The sequence below is a fragment of the Perna viridis genome, chromosome 5, assembly GCF_037379345.1.
Source record: "Perna viridis isolate PV_CMFRI_1.1 ecotype Kerala chromosome 5, ASM3737934v1, whole genome shotgun sequence".
NCBI lineage: Eukaryota > Metazoa > Mollusca > Bivalvia > Mytilida > Mytilidae > Perna > Perna viridis.
The window spans coordinates 2,433,631-2,450,384 of record NC_142449.1 but is presented as its reverse complement, the minus strand read 5'-3'; the positions used below and the strand labels follow the sequence as shown (position 1 = coordinate 2,450,384).

The 16,754-nt window shown below is 33.9% G+C and overlaps 2 protein-coding genes across 4 annotated transcripts; one reads left to right on the top strand and one right to left on the bottom strand.

Annotated features, from left to right (window-relative positions):
* Positions 1 to 3,348: 3,348 nt before the first annotated feature.
* Positions 3,349 to 13,698, bottom strand: LOC148615591 (lathosterol oxidase-like). Of its 3 annotated transcripts, none has more exons than XM_088581983.1 (4): positions 13,624 to 13,698; positions 6,012 to 6,236; positions 5,308 to 5,440; positions 3,349 to 4,062 (listed from the first exon to the last, which is right to left on the bottom strand). In XM_088581983.1, exons 2-4 carry the CDS (start codon positions 6,219 to 6,221, stop codon positions 3,539 to 3,541), a joined length of 867 nt encoding a protein of 288 aa, XP_088438109.1. In that variant the 5' UTR covers positions 6,222 to 6,236; positions 13,624 to 13,698; the 3' UTR covers positions 3,349 to 3,538. The 3 variants fall into 3 exon arrangements, with proteins under 3 accessions (XP_088438109.1, XP_088438107.1, XP_088438108.1); XM_088581981.1 differs by lacking the exon at positions 13,624 to 13,698 and adding an exon at positions 8,383 to 8,661; XM_088581982.1 differs by lacking the exon at positions 13,624 to 13,698 and adding an exon at positions 8,109 to 8,272.
* Positions 13,699 to 15,612: 1,914 nt separating this feature from the next.
* Positions 15,613 to 16,041, top strand: LOC148615590 (uncharacterized). Its single transcript, XM_088581678.1, has one exon. It carries the CDS (start codon positions 15,613 to 15,615, stop codon positions 16,039 to 16,041), a length of 429 nt encoding a protein of 142 aa, XP_088437804.1.
* Positions 16,042 to 16,754: the final 713 nt, after the last annotated feature.

Here is a 16,754-nt window from a genome sequence, read left to right as displayed (position 1 = left end):
TCATTGGGTGAATCATATAACCCGTGTTCTTATGAGATAAAAAATTATATAGTACTGTAGAATTAACGGAGATAAGTTTGTAAATGACACTCGTACACAATTGATTACAAAAATAAAAAATGTGTAGGCTTTTTTGGTGTTTATTACATTTTCAGACTTTGCATGATTCTTACAAAGACTAATATTTAATTACTTGGATCCTCTATACGAAATTGTGCATTGGGGTTTCATTCCACTTAAGGAAGGTTTTGTTTTGTTTTTGATAATCGGAGTTTCACTTGCTTCTTATAAAAGGGGCTAAAGGAAAGCATTTTATAAAACCTATACAACTTAAATCGCTATGAAATCGTATCAACCATAGTTGATGTAGGGTTGATTTAAAAGGAACCGGGACTCGAACGGTAATCCAAAGAATATAATCAAAGGATAACGACTATACAAGGAAAATAGACGCACAAAAAGAACACCTACAAAGAAATGAAAGTAAACGAGCAACCTGTACTCAACTTAAAACAGAACATGGACTAGTGCACCGGTAGGTGTGGTTACGCAATGCTTCCATGCATGTAACAGCTGTTTTGGGTTTATACTCTGCAGTCTTATCTAGCTGCGCATCGCCAAGCATTTTACGAAAGACGTTAACATACAATAACTTTTAGTAAGAAAAATAGAAAATTCACCAAAAAATTGATCTTCCGATAATTGTTACAAACAACCATGCAAAGTTTCGGGTAAATCCAACCACGTGTTTTCAATGATTGATTGATTGTTGGGGTTTAACGCCCGAGCAGTAATACTTCAGCAATATTCAGGCGATGAACATGAAAGGGATGATAAAATGAATATGAAATGATGATGATGATGATGATGAAATGAAAAAAGGATGGGACACAAGGATAATAGGGTCGACAAATTTTGATTGCCACAAGAAAAAGGGAGGGATGGATAGGGTCGGGCAATTCAGCCACATGTGGCGGAGCGCAAAGGTTCCTACTCCTATTGAATACCACAACAGGGTTCTGAAAATAGCTCCCAGTATCAAATATGCAGCCCCACTAGTATAACCTACTAGTGGGGCTGCATATTTGATAGTGGGAGCAGGCCCCTGTGATTGAAGCGAGGCACCCCCAATACTGAGATCACCTTTTTCTAGGTTATATACTAGTGGGGCAGCATATTTGATAGTGGGAGCAAGCCCTTGTGGTTTGGTGCAGTTTTCGTGGACACTTGATCACCGTGCGACGTCGATCTGAAATGAATTTTACCTCACCAGAACAAAAGTTGTGATTGATTTCTGTTTTGTTTTGTTTGCTTTTGTTGTTTTTTTTTTATTTTGTGAGGGGGGGGGGATATCCCCATCCAATAAGTAATTGGAGATTAAAACTTGCTTTGAAATAAAAATTTAAGTTTAATAGGTTTTTTTTTAAGTAGCGTCAGCTTGGTTCTGACTTATCGGTATCTATTGACGTTTAATAACTTTCTGTAATAAACGAGGTTCTATATTAAAGTCTACATTATTTTTGACAACGAAATTCATATACTAGTAACTAGGTACCAGTATCGTATTGCATATCCCTGAGCAGGTGTACGTCAAAACATAGATGCTATAAAAATATAGTGCATTTTCTTTTTGCCTCTCTACAAACTAATATTTTGTCAGAAGATATGAACAATGACTTATAAAATAAAGCAAACATCACACTGTAAGATGTATAACTTTTTTAAAAGAAAATCTAACATAATATCATAAAAATGTTCCACTGAAAAGGTTGGTTTGGTGAGTGCAAAACGAAAGTGAAAGTAGGGAAAATGGCTATTTATAGTTTGAGACTACTTTTCTGTCCGATCTTCGTGGACTCACCCTATTTTCTTTGCGGGAAATTATTTTTTCACATGTCCTTAGAAATGCTACATAAGTGAAAGTTTTATTGAATCAATTTACATATTTTTTTTAAAAATCCTAAAAATATGCACTTCACTATAGAAGTCTATGGGAAAATTAATACGATACTGAGACCACTAAACGAAAAAAGTTATTTTGATGCAAAGGGAAATAATTCAATTTTAACATAATACGAGTCTGGCATATGATGTATTTAATCTGTATTATGCCTTGCACCTATTAAAACACTACCCTCATACATGTGTATTTCTTGTTATTTATCTTGGTAAATTTATTAGTTTTCATGTTTGTTCAAAATGTGTCTGTAAAGTTGTGTAGAATATCACCACTTTTCCATATTTATTCATGGTAAGAACTAATATGCTGTGATAAATATCTAATTAAAATCCAAATTGAGAGATGTGTCGAGCTGAGAAATAGTGTACATACTTGTATATTTTTTTCTTGAATTTGCAGTCGCATATCAAATGTGTTTGAAGAACATTTATTGTATTATCGTCAGTAATAATTTCTAGAATTGGTTCAAAGTGACTTTTCTTTTGTCCCTCGGGTAAACAGCATTGACAGATCGAATTTGTAGATATCTTACAATCTTCTATTTTTATAAGATATCTTATATAATGTCTAGTGTATAAGATATCTTATAAAACATATGGGATATATTAGAAAGTATATTAAATATGTCGTTATATAAATAATCCCGTGCAGGTCCGGATGTTAAAAGAATAGGCCTGCAGCAGCGCTAAGCTTGTCGTAAAAGGCGACTGCATAGTGCTCAGAAACCTAACCGGTCGCTAGGCGCTCTGCCCACAAAGTAACTGGGATGTGTGCCCAAGGTGGTGGAATGGTGTAACCCTGGTGTGTTACATGCTGGGGTTATCAGGCTATAATACGGAAAACCTGACCGCAAATCATAGTGGTGCACCGTGTTGGGCAAGATGCCACGTTCCTCGCACGTTAAAGAACCCTGCTATGGTATTCGATAGGAGTATGAACCTTTGCGCTCTGCCACATGAAGCTAAATTGCCAGACCCTGCCCATCCCTCCCTTTAACTTATGGCAATCAAAATTTATCGACCTTATTATCATTGTGTCCCACCCATTTTCCATTTCAACACCAATGTTTTTGAGATATCTTATAGATTTTAATATACTATATTATACTTTATAAAATTCGGTTATAAGATATCTTATAAAGTATATAAGATATCTCATAAATTTTATCAGACAACTTATAAAAATAGAAGATATCTACAAATTGGAATAAATATAAATACGATGTACCATATCTCCTCATTGTTAGCGTTGTTAGCACTCACTTAGACAAGCTCTTTCATGGACACAGGTTACAAAGGTCAGCAATAAACAGGAACTACAATTAACCTCTCTTTGTCATATAATTATCTGAGATTCTCAGTTACTAATATATAATACCTAATACATCATTGCTGAGTCATGCCCATATTTTGAATTTAATAATTGCACAAAAAATATTTTAATCATACAATATCAAAATACTGATTTAACAAGAACATGAGTAAAACAGACAACTTGACAATAAATTAATTTGTGAACATAACTTGACAATGCACAACTTGACAATAAATTAAATTGTGAACATAATTTGACAATGTTCTACTGAGTTTTCGGTTTTTTGGTATTTTTACCAATATCTTCATTGTTCACAGCTTTCATGACTTCTTTCATCGGTCCATTTCCTTCAAATGCACTTGGATATCTAAATGTCTTCCCAATTCTGTCCCATAGTGTAAAAAACTGTCCATAATTAAAGTTGTAGAACAGATGGTGATCCGTATGGTGAGCGGAGCCATTAACCATTGGTTTGATTGCGTCTGGTACACGATAATCACCATCGTGAATTGAGACTGTCCAAATGTTCACAAACACAAATAAAGCCAAGTATGTAAACTTGTGAAGTGGGAAGAGAAAGGGGTATATATGATAGGGGCAGCTCTGTAGGAACCCATCGATAGGGTGAAACGCATGACTGGCAAACGGCGTCGGTACTTTCCACTTATGATGAGGTTTATGAATATATTTATAAATCAGTTTATGGTGGAGACCTCGGTGTATCCAGTAAATCAACATATCCGTAAATAGTATGAATGTAACAACACTGAACAGAATCCCGAACCAACCTACACCAAAATATAAAATAAATTTAAGCACTAAAAAAAATTCTGGTGTAGTGTCTTTGAAACTAATATAAATGAAAATCAAAGAGCTGTTAGGCGTTTGATCCTTGTGAAAATAGGAAAAACAGTCAATTTCAAAGATTATGTGATGTACACAAAAACAATAATAATAAATTTATATTTCCCATATAATTTAGAATTGTTTTTTTTTCTCAAATGATTAATCTGAATACTAATTTCAAATTTCAAAGATATTATCCACAGATCAACAGTCAACAGTGTCAAACTTCGCTCACACTTATAAATTTTGTTTCAGTTCACCTTTTTTCACAAATTTTAAACCTGCCAAAAAAAAATTGATTTGCAGTTACATTCAAAACTATTTTAAAAGAGTATTTATTCCTACACTGTAATTATGCTCACATAAAACCAATTTCAGCATATGAAAATAATTAAATTCTAGATGTTCTTAAGATTTTCCAAAACAAACACTTTTTTATTTATTTGAATTTTTCCGCCAATTTTACTTGGTAAAACTTCATGAAATGGCGAAGAATTTGACAAATAAGCTTGTTAAATGAACATGCTTAACACAATGAATGTTTCTTGACAAATTCTTCAAAGGCTAAATCCCTCAAATCTTCACATGATTCGGAGACTAGAGTAATAATTTCATTTGTTGCAATAATATTAAATTATTAAAATCTGAATAATTGCGTGAAACCTATTTACTGATTTTGAAATGTATACTGAAAGATATAAAAGATATTATATATATCTATGGACTATATTTTGTGTAATGTTCAGAAACAGTAGAGAAAATCCCTGGCTTACGGTGACATAAAATATTTTGATCCTAAACCTAAAATAAGTGGATCTGAAAAAAAATATGGGAATTGAAATTTATAAATTGCAAGGGAGCCTAGAATTTCAGGCTGCAAAAAAAATGCAAGTTAACATGGTCTTCCGATTTTAGGAATTTCTGAATCACATGTCTTAAATCGGATTTCAGAGAAAAAAGCCCAATAAACAATGAAACTTTGAACTGATACACGGTCAGACAGGAACACATGTAAACTGCTTAGATTATATAGATGACATGCAGTAATTAAATTTACAGGATTTGCCACTATCCTCACATAATTGTGTACAACTTGCATAGCTTTTTTGAGACAAACATTTTTATACTTATACAGAGAAAAGGTTGATGCTTTGTAAATACCAGAAAAAAGTAAGGATTGTATTTACCTAATCTAGTATCGCTCACATTGTCATAGAGTTTGCTGTAACCTCTGACCTCTAAGAAGAAAATACTGATGGTAGGCAAACTCATGATTGGAACCGATTGACATGTGTACAGAATCTCTTTTCGGACCTGGTTCTGAAAGATATCAATGTAGATAAACTTAACCATATCTGTCCTGTTGGTACTTACTATAGTATATTGATAGGTATACATTTTTGGAGGTTTTGCCATATTTACTTGGGTTTGTCGTATTTAAACTCGTGATTGCCATATAGCTAATCTGTATATTTTTTCTACAAGAAAAAAGAGACATTTCTTCATAATGACACACGAAAACTTAAAAAATTTAAATCTACCAATATTAATGAAGCATTCAACCCTGGCATTATTAAGTTAACTCGAATTGTACTATTTCGTCTAATTCCGATTGGCAATATATATTTTTTAAGTATCTCGATGTTCATTTTTTAATAAAAGGTCAGTGGCGAGTTCGGTGGTGTGAAAATTTTGTTAATTTCGTGCAAAATTTTGGTAAAACTGAGCAAAATTTAGTTAAGAACCCCTCCTTCAATTCTGTGAATCAGCCTCCAAAAAAGTCGTTCTTCTATAGATTGGCATTTCTGTAATTGTTAACTGATACAATTCAAAAGACTTATAAGAATTTCTTCAACAAACAATTACAAGAGCAAAGCACTAGTCAAATTACCTCTAATATAAGCGGGTGTTTCATCAATCGTTTGTCAAATATAAATTGGTAGCTGAGAGCAGCAAATATGAAGTACAAGGCATATCCTCCCAGATTAGTGATCAGAAGTAGGCTAATGATCTGTCGGATTGGATTTTCTTCTAGCCAAGATGTAGGATAGACGTATGGAGTCAACACATACTCATCGGCATAGTTAAGTACAACGTCCATGCCTTCAGTATCAGTCTGAAAATATATAAACATAGAATTATAAAAGCTCACAAAAATAATACACTTGTTTCCAAAGGATTTACTTCATGTAAAAGCCCTTAATAACCCCCCTTTACAGACACAAGATTATCTTTATTCCTGCACATTTACATTTGACGCCTTACATGCCTTTAAAATGTTATTTTAAAAATCCAAAGGATTTATAAAATTTGCACTTACAAGATATGTGATCAAATGAAAGAACGGACAGACAGACTGATAGGCAGATTGATTCCCAAATATGCAGAACTTTGTTTGAGGATAGAGTAATTGTTTCAGTTTACAAACGATTAAGATATAACTGCTTAGGAATATCACATTTTTTTAAAGCTTATATAAATCTTCTAGCATGCAAGATTCATAAAACGTCAATAAACATTTCATAAGACAGAACAGATCAACTAGAGCAGGTATTTCTGTTCAAATTAGATGCTGGCGTAGATCATTGCTATAACGATAGGCATTTTTTCTCGACTCTATTCGTGAATTAAAGGAAATAATTATAAAAGATGCTTTGAGTTTGTTTCTATGTTGGACCATTATATTCTCTGAACTGGACAACTCTTGGTTTTCATAGGTTTTAAACTGGAAAAGGTTTCTAATGTTAAAGCTATATTTCGTATAGTTAAATAGACCCTTTTGTGCTAACGATGGGATAGTCGATGAGCATGCGGAGAACATGCTCAATATACACTTCCGCGAGGAAAATTCTTTTGTTCTACCCAAGCTCTACCTCGCGGAAGTGTGTATTGGGCATGCTCACCAACTTACCACAAAAGGGTCTATTGGGACGGCTTTTCTAGTTTAATGCAAATTATATAGTATCTACTCTCATTGACAATTATATTTGGACAGTTAGTAGAGTTCTGAACATTTTGCTTTCATGATTAAATGGTTTCTCAATATTTAAGCACTGTTCATAATTCATATGCTATATAATGTCACATTTACGATATTCCTCTTCGGTCACATTTATTAGTATAAACCTGCATCATCGGAAGATAAGGCACGTTAGTTTATAAAATGGTTCATAATTCAGGCATAATACCTATTACCTACCATAAAACAAAGAAATTCTTCAAAATGGTGACATTTTTACTATAAATACCTATCAAGACATAAACTATCTCATTACCAAATAAAAACCTAAAAATTTGCAACATAAATATCATGACAAGTTTTTTTAATAGGACATAAAGCATATATATATATATAAACGTCTCAAAATGTGACGACTCTATTCGCTACACTGCTCCATCGGATCAAATTGATACAGGGAAGATAAAGTAAACTTATAGAAAGGTCTGAAAAATTCCCAACGATGTTAGAACTGTCAAATTTGCGATGCAAATTTTTGGTCGTTCCCTCCGCGGGACTCGAACTTGTACCACTGTGACATCTATGGCAATACCGCCTGCACTAAGTCCAGCGCCCTAGACCACTCGGCCAGCTATGCTATAAAAATATAGCTTTCGGTGGCCGGATCATTCCTCTTCGTCCTACATAATAACACCTAAATGAACTGTCCCGTACTACCATACATCGTGTACTAAGTTACAGCCCTAGATTAATCCTACGAGAAGGAATGACCTATATATATCAGAATGTGACGCCTCTATTCGCTACACTGCTCCATCGGATCAAATTGATACAGGGAAGATCTGTAAACGTTTCGAAAGGTCTGAAAAATTCCCGACGATGTTAGAACTGTCGCAAATTTGACAGTTCTAACATCATTGGGAATTTTTCAGACCTTTATATATATATATATGGCTTATCTTCCCGTCAAATGGCAAATTATGCAAATCGGCGATCGAACACATAGTCAAGAAAGAAACACAAGCTTACCGACTTCACAACATCATCATTTGAATTACTTCCTTATTAAACGTTTTTGTTTTTATCTGATAACTTCAATATTGTACACAGGTTGACATTGATTCACGTATTCAACCTGGGTGATGTGATCGTCATGAAGTTAAATAACCGATACACCGGGTTAACGCCGTTGTGTAGAGTGTTGGTGTACTGTTCTATTTTACACACTTTTATTTTCTTTGTTATTTTACATACATACTAAGAAAATAACTATAAAACAAATTAATATTTTAAAGAACCTTACCACATCACCTAAACAGATCCTATGTCAGAACACACATATATATTAGCAGTATTTTGTTGATACGCCATTCAGTTCCTTTGAATCAATCAATAGAAATGCTGTCAAGAACTAGAACTTCAGACATTTAATTCGTCTCTGTGTTGACGACGTTAACAACTTCCACTATTATTAATTTTTTTTAAATCAACCATGCGAATACCTGTACTTTTTCGGCTATCTATTCTTTAGCGACACTTTCTAACGTGTGCACATTACATGATTTACATATTATGTGCGCACATTACATGTTTTAGTCTTTTGAATTACAGATTAATAATTACATTGAGTTAACTGTTTATTAAACCCTTCACTCCTGTTTGAGCACGGCGTAAGAGTTATGAAACTAGTGTACAGCTTCGAGTCGTATATTTGGCGGTTGTTTATTTCTGAATTGTTTGAAATTAAAAGTTTCTTTGGATTCGTGTCGGTCAGCTCTGAATATACGAAAGGCGTTTGTCAAAAGAATGTTTGAATTGTGTATCAATTCTTATTTTGAAATCTATGTTCACGACAATTAAAAGAAAACCATAAAATGAAAATACATTTGAAATTATGCGTCAAAAGAAAAAAAAATAGTTAGAACTTTTGTAAAAACTTTGGATAGAATATCAGTTAATCAAAGTGCTGAGGCACTGAGTCGAGGAAGACCTCCTAAAAATTCATGAAACCAAATTGTAAGCTAAAAAAACGATAAAAAACTTACTCATTTTAAAGAGAACCATCTGTTTAAAGAAATGAATTTTTTTAATGCATTTATGGATCTTTTCTTTTATATTTTTTTTTGTATTTCTGGCTGTTTACTTTTATGTCCTCAAAATTCTTGACACTTTACATCTATACCAGCATTTCTTCAAAAATATGATCTCCACTGTGAATCACTGACTATCAATATTATATGGATTTTCAAAGTAAGAAAAAATCCACACTTTGAAATTTCAGGTTGGAGATGCATGAAGTAGAAATGAATCCAGGGAGCTAGTATGACCAAGGACCTAATCTAGAGGGAAAAATGAAAAAAAAAAAAAAAAAACTTCTCCTTGTTTGTGCTCTCTTTGACAGTGATTTGTAATAGATTAAATGAACAAGTATGTCAATATTGTTAGTTTTCAAACAGAATTTACTAAAGCTTGCCTTATTGTTGTCTAGGTTAGGCCCAAATGTCAAACTATACACTTTTTTACAATAAATAATTACCTTTCTCTAGAATTTTTCAATTCAAACAAGGATACAAACTCTTGTTATCAAAACTACTATGCAGTTTAAAAATCTTTAAACTAAAAAAAACTTTGGTTGTACCTCATATATATTAGCAATTTAATATTCCAATCAAGATGGAAAGTCAAGGATGAAGAGATGTAATGAATACAGGAAATATTTTGTCTTTCTTTATAAAAATGCACTTTGAATATAAATCCATCTTTCCTACTTTTTTTCTGCATGAATGTTTCACTGGTTTTTATTATATTAAAATACAATTAACTCTTATGTTTTGCCAACAAATAAGTGCTACGAAATCAGACTTCATATTTGTAGTTTTTATTAAGAGATGTTGACATGTACCAGCATTGAGAATCATGAACTTTGTTTCATGCCTACATAGTGTCACAGCACAAAAATAGTTTTTGCTTTTGCTTTCTTCTCGCTACATCTATGGAAACTTTAAAAGGGATTACAACTGAAAAGAAATCAAGGAAAAGATGATAACAATGCCTTTGATAATTGCAAAATGTTGCAATATGTAAATGCATGAAAATATAAATGTATTTTAGCCACATCATATGGAAGTACAGAAACCTCCTCTTGATGAGAAATATTCTTACATGTATATATAGTCGTGTGCAAAATCAGGCAAAAATTGAGGTTGCATGGTTATCATTGTCCCAGGTTTTTACTGTTTATAAGCCACCTAGTCAGTACTGGTTGATTGAAATTTTGCAAACAGTATTTCTGTAGCATTATAATTTCTGTCCTACATTATAAACAGTTAATAAATAAATATATATCATATTTTAGTGCTCTGAAATGTTATTCTTAAAATATCTCTATCAGCTGTCTTAATTAAGAAAAAATAAACACATCTTTCTCTAAAATAATTCAAATTTATCTTAAGTAAAACATAACAAACTTTACAAAAATGTAGTACAGTGCACTTCATGAGCACATCTTTGTTTCACTAACTGTTAATAACAGGTAACATAAGTAAGAGTAGAATAGGTTACTTTTCACCTGACTGACAGGTGGTCATTGTTAAAACAACATCCCCTCATAACCAGGAAAATCATTAAAGTGGTTTGAAGTGGTGAGTTTAAAACAATAAATTAAAGCCATTTCATGTAATAGACAAAACTTCTAAATACAAAAATTGGAATGTTTACTACTGATATTGCTTTAGGGCTTCTCCCATGTATGGTTTCTAGTTACCTGATGATTTATAATGATGTCTGGACCCCCCATTTCAAAATATTTGGATCCATCCCTGTATGTTGATTTATTTACGAGCAATTAATGTCACACTGTAAAGTAAATAACAAATTTGATACATGTATTATTATATTACAAATATCATAGTTTCATGTATAAAATCTTTAATTAATACTATACTGCATATGCCAGTAACCATAGTTAGAGTACATGCACATGTATTTTTTAAGTTTTCAGTATAAATTTCTTGTTCACAGACTTACAAATGTAAACTGCAAACTTTGCTAAGACATATGACAACTGTTCTACACTGGCAATGTTTACAGTAGACCTATTACCAGTTCTGAAAATTTTAAATCATTGTGTACATTTGAAGTATATGAACAAACTTATGTATACCTTCACTTACCTAATACATTGTACATGTATGAATGTTCCTAAAAAATCAGCTCTTAGGAAAGGCCTACTTTTGGGTGCCTTGATATCCATCATATTTTCAATCCACTTTCATGGACTTAGAATTTCTAAACTAATTGACTGTGTCCTTCATGTGTCATGAAAATCCTGTATCTAACTTTAAGATCTGCATTCTAAATGTATATCTTGACAATGCACTAAAAAAGAACCATATTGATAATCAATTATGACTTACATGTATATGGATATAATACACATGTACATTCCATACTGAATATTACATGCCAAAATCTGTATCACCTGCGGTATCAACGCAAGACTTTTATGTCAACCCACTTAGGGCTAATGGTCGCGGGGTGATATAGGTCGAGGATTGATACCTCATCAGATACAGATTTTGGCATGTCATGTTCATCAAAATATATATTTTAATTATACTTCAAGTATGTTCTGTGTAGGGTGTGATATAAGGTATGCAATATAGGTCTAGGGGTGTGATATAGGGAATGCAATTTATGTCCAGAGATGCAATATAGGGTATGCCATATAGGTCTAAGGGTGTGGTATATGGTATGCCATATAGATCTAGGGGCGTAATATATGGTATGCCATATACCCGGTAGGTCTAAGGGTGTGGTATATGGTATGCCATACAGGTCTAGGGGTGTGATATAGGGTATGCCATATATGTGCATGTCCAGGGGAGTGATATGCAGTATATGATGTGCATATTATGTATGACTGAAGGTGCGATATAGTCCAGTGGTGTGATATAGGGTATGCGATATACATGTAGGTCTAAGGGTGTGATATACAGTATGCCATATAGGTCTACAGGTGTGATACACATTTGTACAGTATGCAATATAGGTCTAGGGGTACATAAAATAGGTATAGGCTTGTGATTATGGGTATGCAATATAAGTCTAGGGGTGTGATAAAGGGTATTTAAATCACAGGTTAGCCACAATGATAATGATTGAAAATTTGAGCATGGGGCAATTTCTAATACAATAAAAATGTAATCAAATCGTTTTTAACTTATTTAGGAAAATTTTCAGCAGTAATGTCATAGGCGGGGACTCTATACTCTAAAAGCTTGTTTGGCTACATATAAATACGTAATTTTTACTAGATATCCCTCTTTTTGATATATCAACTACTGAACGTGATAAATATGCCACATGGCTTCATTTCATCCCAGTCTAATTCAGATTAGATTTTAATTGCTCCCCCTTTTTCCTTTGTTGCATGACTTCATGTGACATAGAAAAAAGGGGGAGCAATTAAGATCTAATTTTAATTACATTGCCTTTCATTCTTACCTTTGAAACAGACATTGTTTATGTTTCTGCTTTCGAAATCATATTAATTTAATAATTCCATGATTCAATTTTTTATTTTCTATATTTTAAATACTTCATATTGTTTGCTACATGTACATTTGTATGTTTATTCATGTTAACATTGCTTGCATTTTAAATTTCTGGGATCAAATCAAACACACATGATATATATAGGATTTACATGTATGTAAAAGTACAATGTGTATACAATATAGAACAATTTGAAAACCCTTAGCATATGTAAAAATATTTTTTATCAAAATTGTTCACAAAAATACCTGTAATTTACAAATACTAGAACACTTTCTCAAACCTTCAGGACCCATCTGGCAAAAGCGGATCCACACTTTGAAAATGAGGGGTGGCAGCTTGGGTTCCTCAGAAAAAGGGGGTGCTAGAACATTGTTTGCCATTTTTGTCAATTTTACACATGAAAATAATAATTTTCCCATAAAAAGGAGGGATGCCCTTATGTAGTTGAGTTTTGGAGGGAAATTTCCGTTGTATAGGTTAGTGAGTTCTTTTTAGTCGGTAGCCATATATTTCTTATCTTAGAGTTTGTAGAAGGTTGTGTTGACTTGAAGTTGTCAGTGGTAGACATACATTTGTCAGAGATGCGAAGTAGCTACATGTAGTTTTGATATTTGATGAGTCATTTGCACCTCATGCGAGGGAATTTCATCTTGATATGCATCTTGATTAAACAGTGTTAGAACAACCACATACTCTTATTATTTCAACGCCCTGTAAGAGCTACATGTAGTCAGGCGTTTCAATGGCAAATAAACAAACAATTAACACTTTCAAACCTACAGGACCCATCTTGTAAAGGTAGACATTAACAATATACTAACAACTCAAAGAGTACATTGCTGGTAAACAAAATCCGTCATTAAAAACCTTCCGACATCTTCTTGTGAATTGCTCGAATAACCAAAAACCTCGGTGTTAACCGAAAACCTCAATAAAACACGTTTTTGTGGTATAATTGCTCGCTGTGTTATTTAAATACACTTACAAATAAGTTTTTATTAGTATTCCAGCACTTTCTAGATACCTAACGAAAGTCTGTAATAATCAGTATGGCGTCAGTAACTTGAAATTAGTCACTTGTCCTTCCGACGCTATATTGTTTTCGGTTATTGGAGGTACCGTGTTTCACCTGTGTCAGGTCAATTAGAAAAAATAGTCCTGCTCGCTAAGACAAAATTCAAACAGTTTAAGATAAGCACAAAATCATATAAATATTGCAATTCAACAAATATTACATAAGCTTTGATGTCATAATACTTCCATCTCTTACGAAAAATAAAGCATCACATATTGATCGGCGGCGGAGCGATATACTAAAGTAAATTTGCGAGGTGGAAAAGGGGAGGGTAAAGAGAACAGACCGCGGAATATATAGGCAGTTCCATGTGGCAATATCCACTTCCGGTTGAGTCCCACTTGCCGACGATCTCTAAGTCAAGTTCAGGGTATAAATAGCCTTCCTTGACAAAAACAAAATCTGCTTAGAATTTACGCTCATTTATTAGTGACAATGATATATAAAGAGATAAGACCACATCACCTCGGCTAAAAGAAAGACTCCAACAAGAATACAGCTCAATACAAAAAGAAGTTAAGAAACTAGTTCGAACAGACAAACGGAATTTTATGGAAGAGCTAGCAAATAATGCAGAAGCAGCAGAGAAAGGAGAACAGAGTAAATTATACAAAATTACAAGAACTATATGTGGGAAGAATAGATCATCTCCAAATTTACCTGTCAAAGACAAACAGGGTAACATATTAACCTCAGAAAGCGCTCAAGAAAAAAGGTGGACAGAACATTTTGAAGAGTTACTTAACAGGCCACCACCTTCTCAAGAACCGGAAATTAAAGATGCAGAAGTAGAGCTTGACACAGATACAGAACCACCAGAAATATCTGAAATCATAACAGCAATCAAAAGTCTGAAAAGTGGCAAAGCACCAGGTAGTGATAATCTCAATGCAGAACTCTTTAAAAACGATCCATACCTATCCGCAAAAATTCTCCATTCCATCTTCCAAGATATCTGGAATAAGACCAAAGTACCAGATGAGTTGAACAAAGGAACCATCATAAAATTACCAAAGAAAGGGTCATTAAATGATTGTAATAACTGGCGAGGTATTACTTTGATTTCTATCCCAAGTAAGATACTAGCCAAAGCTGTCATCAAAAGAATTGCAAGATCTGTAGATGAACTATTGAGAAAAGAACAAGCTGGATTTAGACCAGGTAGAGGCTGCATCGACCAAATTTTCACGCTACGCAATATTATTGAGCAGAGCACTGAATGGCAGAGACAACTCTATATTAACTTTATAGATTTTGAAAAAGCTTTTGATAGCATACATAGAAAAAGTTTATGGAAAATAATTAGATCATACGGAATACCACAACAACTTATAGAAGTCATCAAAAGTTTCTACACGAACTTAAGATGCAGAGTCGGAAACAACAGCGACACGTATTTCGATGTAAAAACTGGAGTCCGTCAAGGCTGTGTTATGTCATCGACACTTTTCATCATAGCCATTGATTGGATGATGCGACAAACAACGAAAGATACACCAAGAGGCATCAGATGGAATACCTTCTCCATCTTGGAAGATCTAGACTTTGCCGATGACATAGCTTTGCTTTCTCACACCCACCAACACATACAAGAAAAGACCAAGAAACTTCAGAATTTTGCAGGACAAATTGGGCTAAACATCAACAAAAAGAAAACCGAGGTTATGATGTTTAATGTAAACACACCAACACCTATCAAACTGCACGAACAATGTCTACCTTTTACCAATAAATTCACATACCTCGGTAGTATAGTTACAACTGTTGGAGGTGCGGAGAGCGACACCCACCTTAGACTCAAAAGCAAGAGGAGCATTTAATAGCTTGCAACCTGTCTGGAGATCAGGACAGTACACTATCCGCACCAAACTAAAACTGTATAACAGTTGCGTCTTGCCTATGCTTTATGGGTCAGAGTGCTGGAGGATAACAGAGTTAGACCAACACAAATTCTCAACCTTTCACACCAGGAGTCTGAGGAGGATCCTAAGAATATTTTGGCCTCTTAAGATTAGTAATCAGGACCTCCTTAATAGATGCCAACAAGAAGACATGGCCACCATCATTATGAAACGAAGATGGAAGTGGTTAGGACATGCCCTGCGAAAAGACTCAAAAGACAACACAAAAACAGCCCTATTCTGGACACCTGAGGGAAAACGCAGGAGAGGACGCCCAAAGATCACCTGGAGACGCACCATTGAAGCAGAAGTCAAAGAACATAAGAAGACTTGGGGCACATTACAGAAACTTGCCAATGATGGACAAGAGTGGAGGAACTTCGTTGCTGCCCTACATGCCAGTGGCGTAAAGGGCAGAGATAGATAGATAGAATGATGTATAAACTAGCGGTCACTATAACAACGACCATGTCCCTACATAGTCTTTTGGTTCACTGAACTAGTACTGCAACACACACAAATCACGGTTGTTCTGATGGATAATGATGATGATTATTATTATTATTATAATTATCATTATTATCATTATTATTACGACGACGACGGTGAAGGAGAGCATGTTTTATATTTGTGTTATCAATTTTGGCTTTATAACTTATTTGTTAGTTTACTTTTAATGGTTTGTTTATGTAAAAGGTTTTAGAGATACTTAAGCCCTATTCATGAATTAACAGATACTTTAATGAGGTACTAAAAAGATGACTGGAGGATTCAGAAATTCCGAAAAGGATGGCTTGCTGATTGACCTAAAGGGGGTTAGGCGTACCAGTGATTTCATATTATTTTTCTATATGAACTTTTCGAGCATGAAGGGGTGGCCTCGGATCCCCTTGTATCCACCTTTGATCGAGTGTCACCCTGTCTCTAGTTTTATTGGTCAGAAGCCCGCCTTTATTTTAACTGATATTTAAAGAGAGTTCACTAGGAAAGTGCATGTATAAATCCACCTTGAAATATGGTTACCACCGGTTTTGAAACGTTTACTGTCGTTTTTTTGGTTAGCATTATCAATACCCAATTAAATATAAAAAGATACTCTTTAGCTTGCTTTCTCGTACCTAGTGACTATGTGCATGAGCT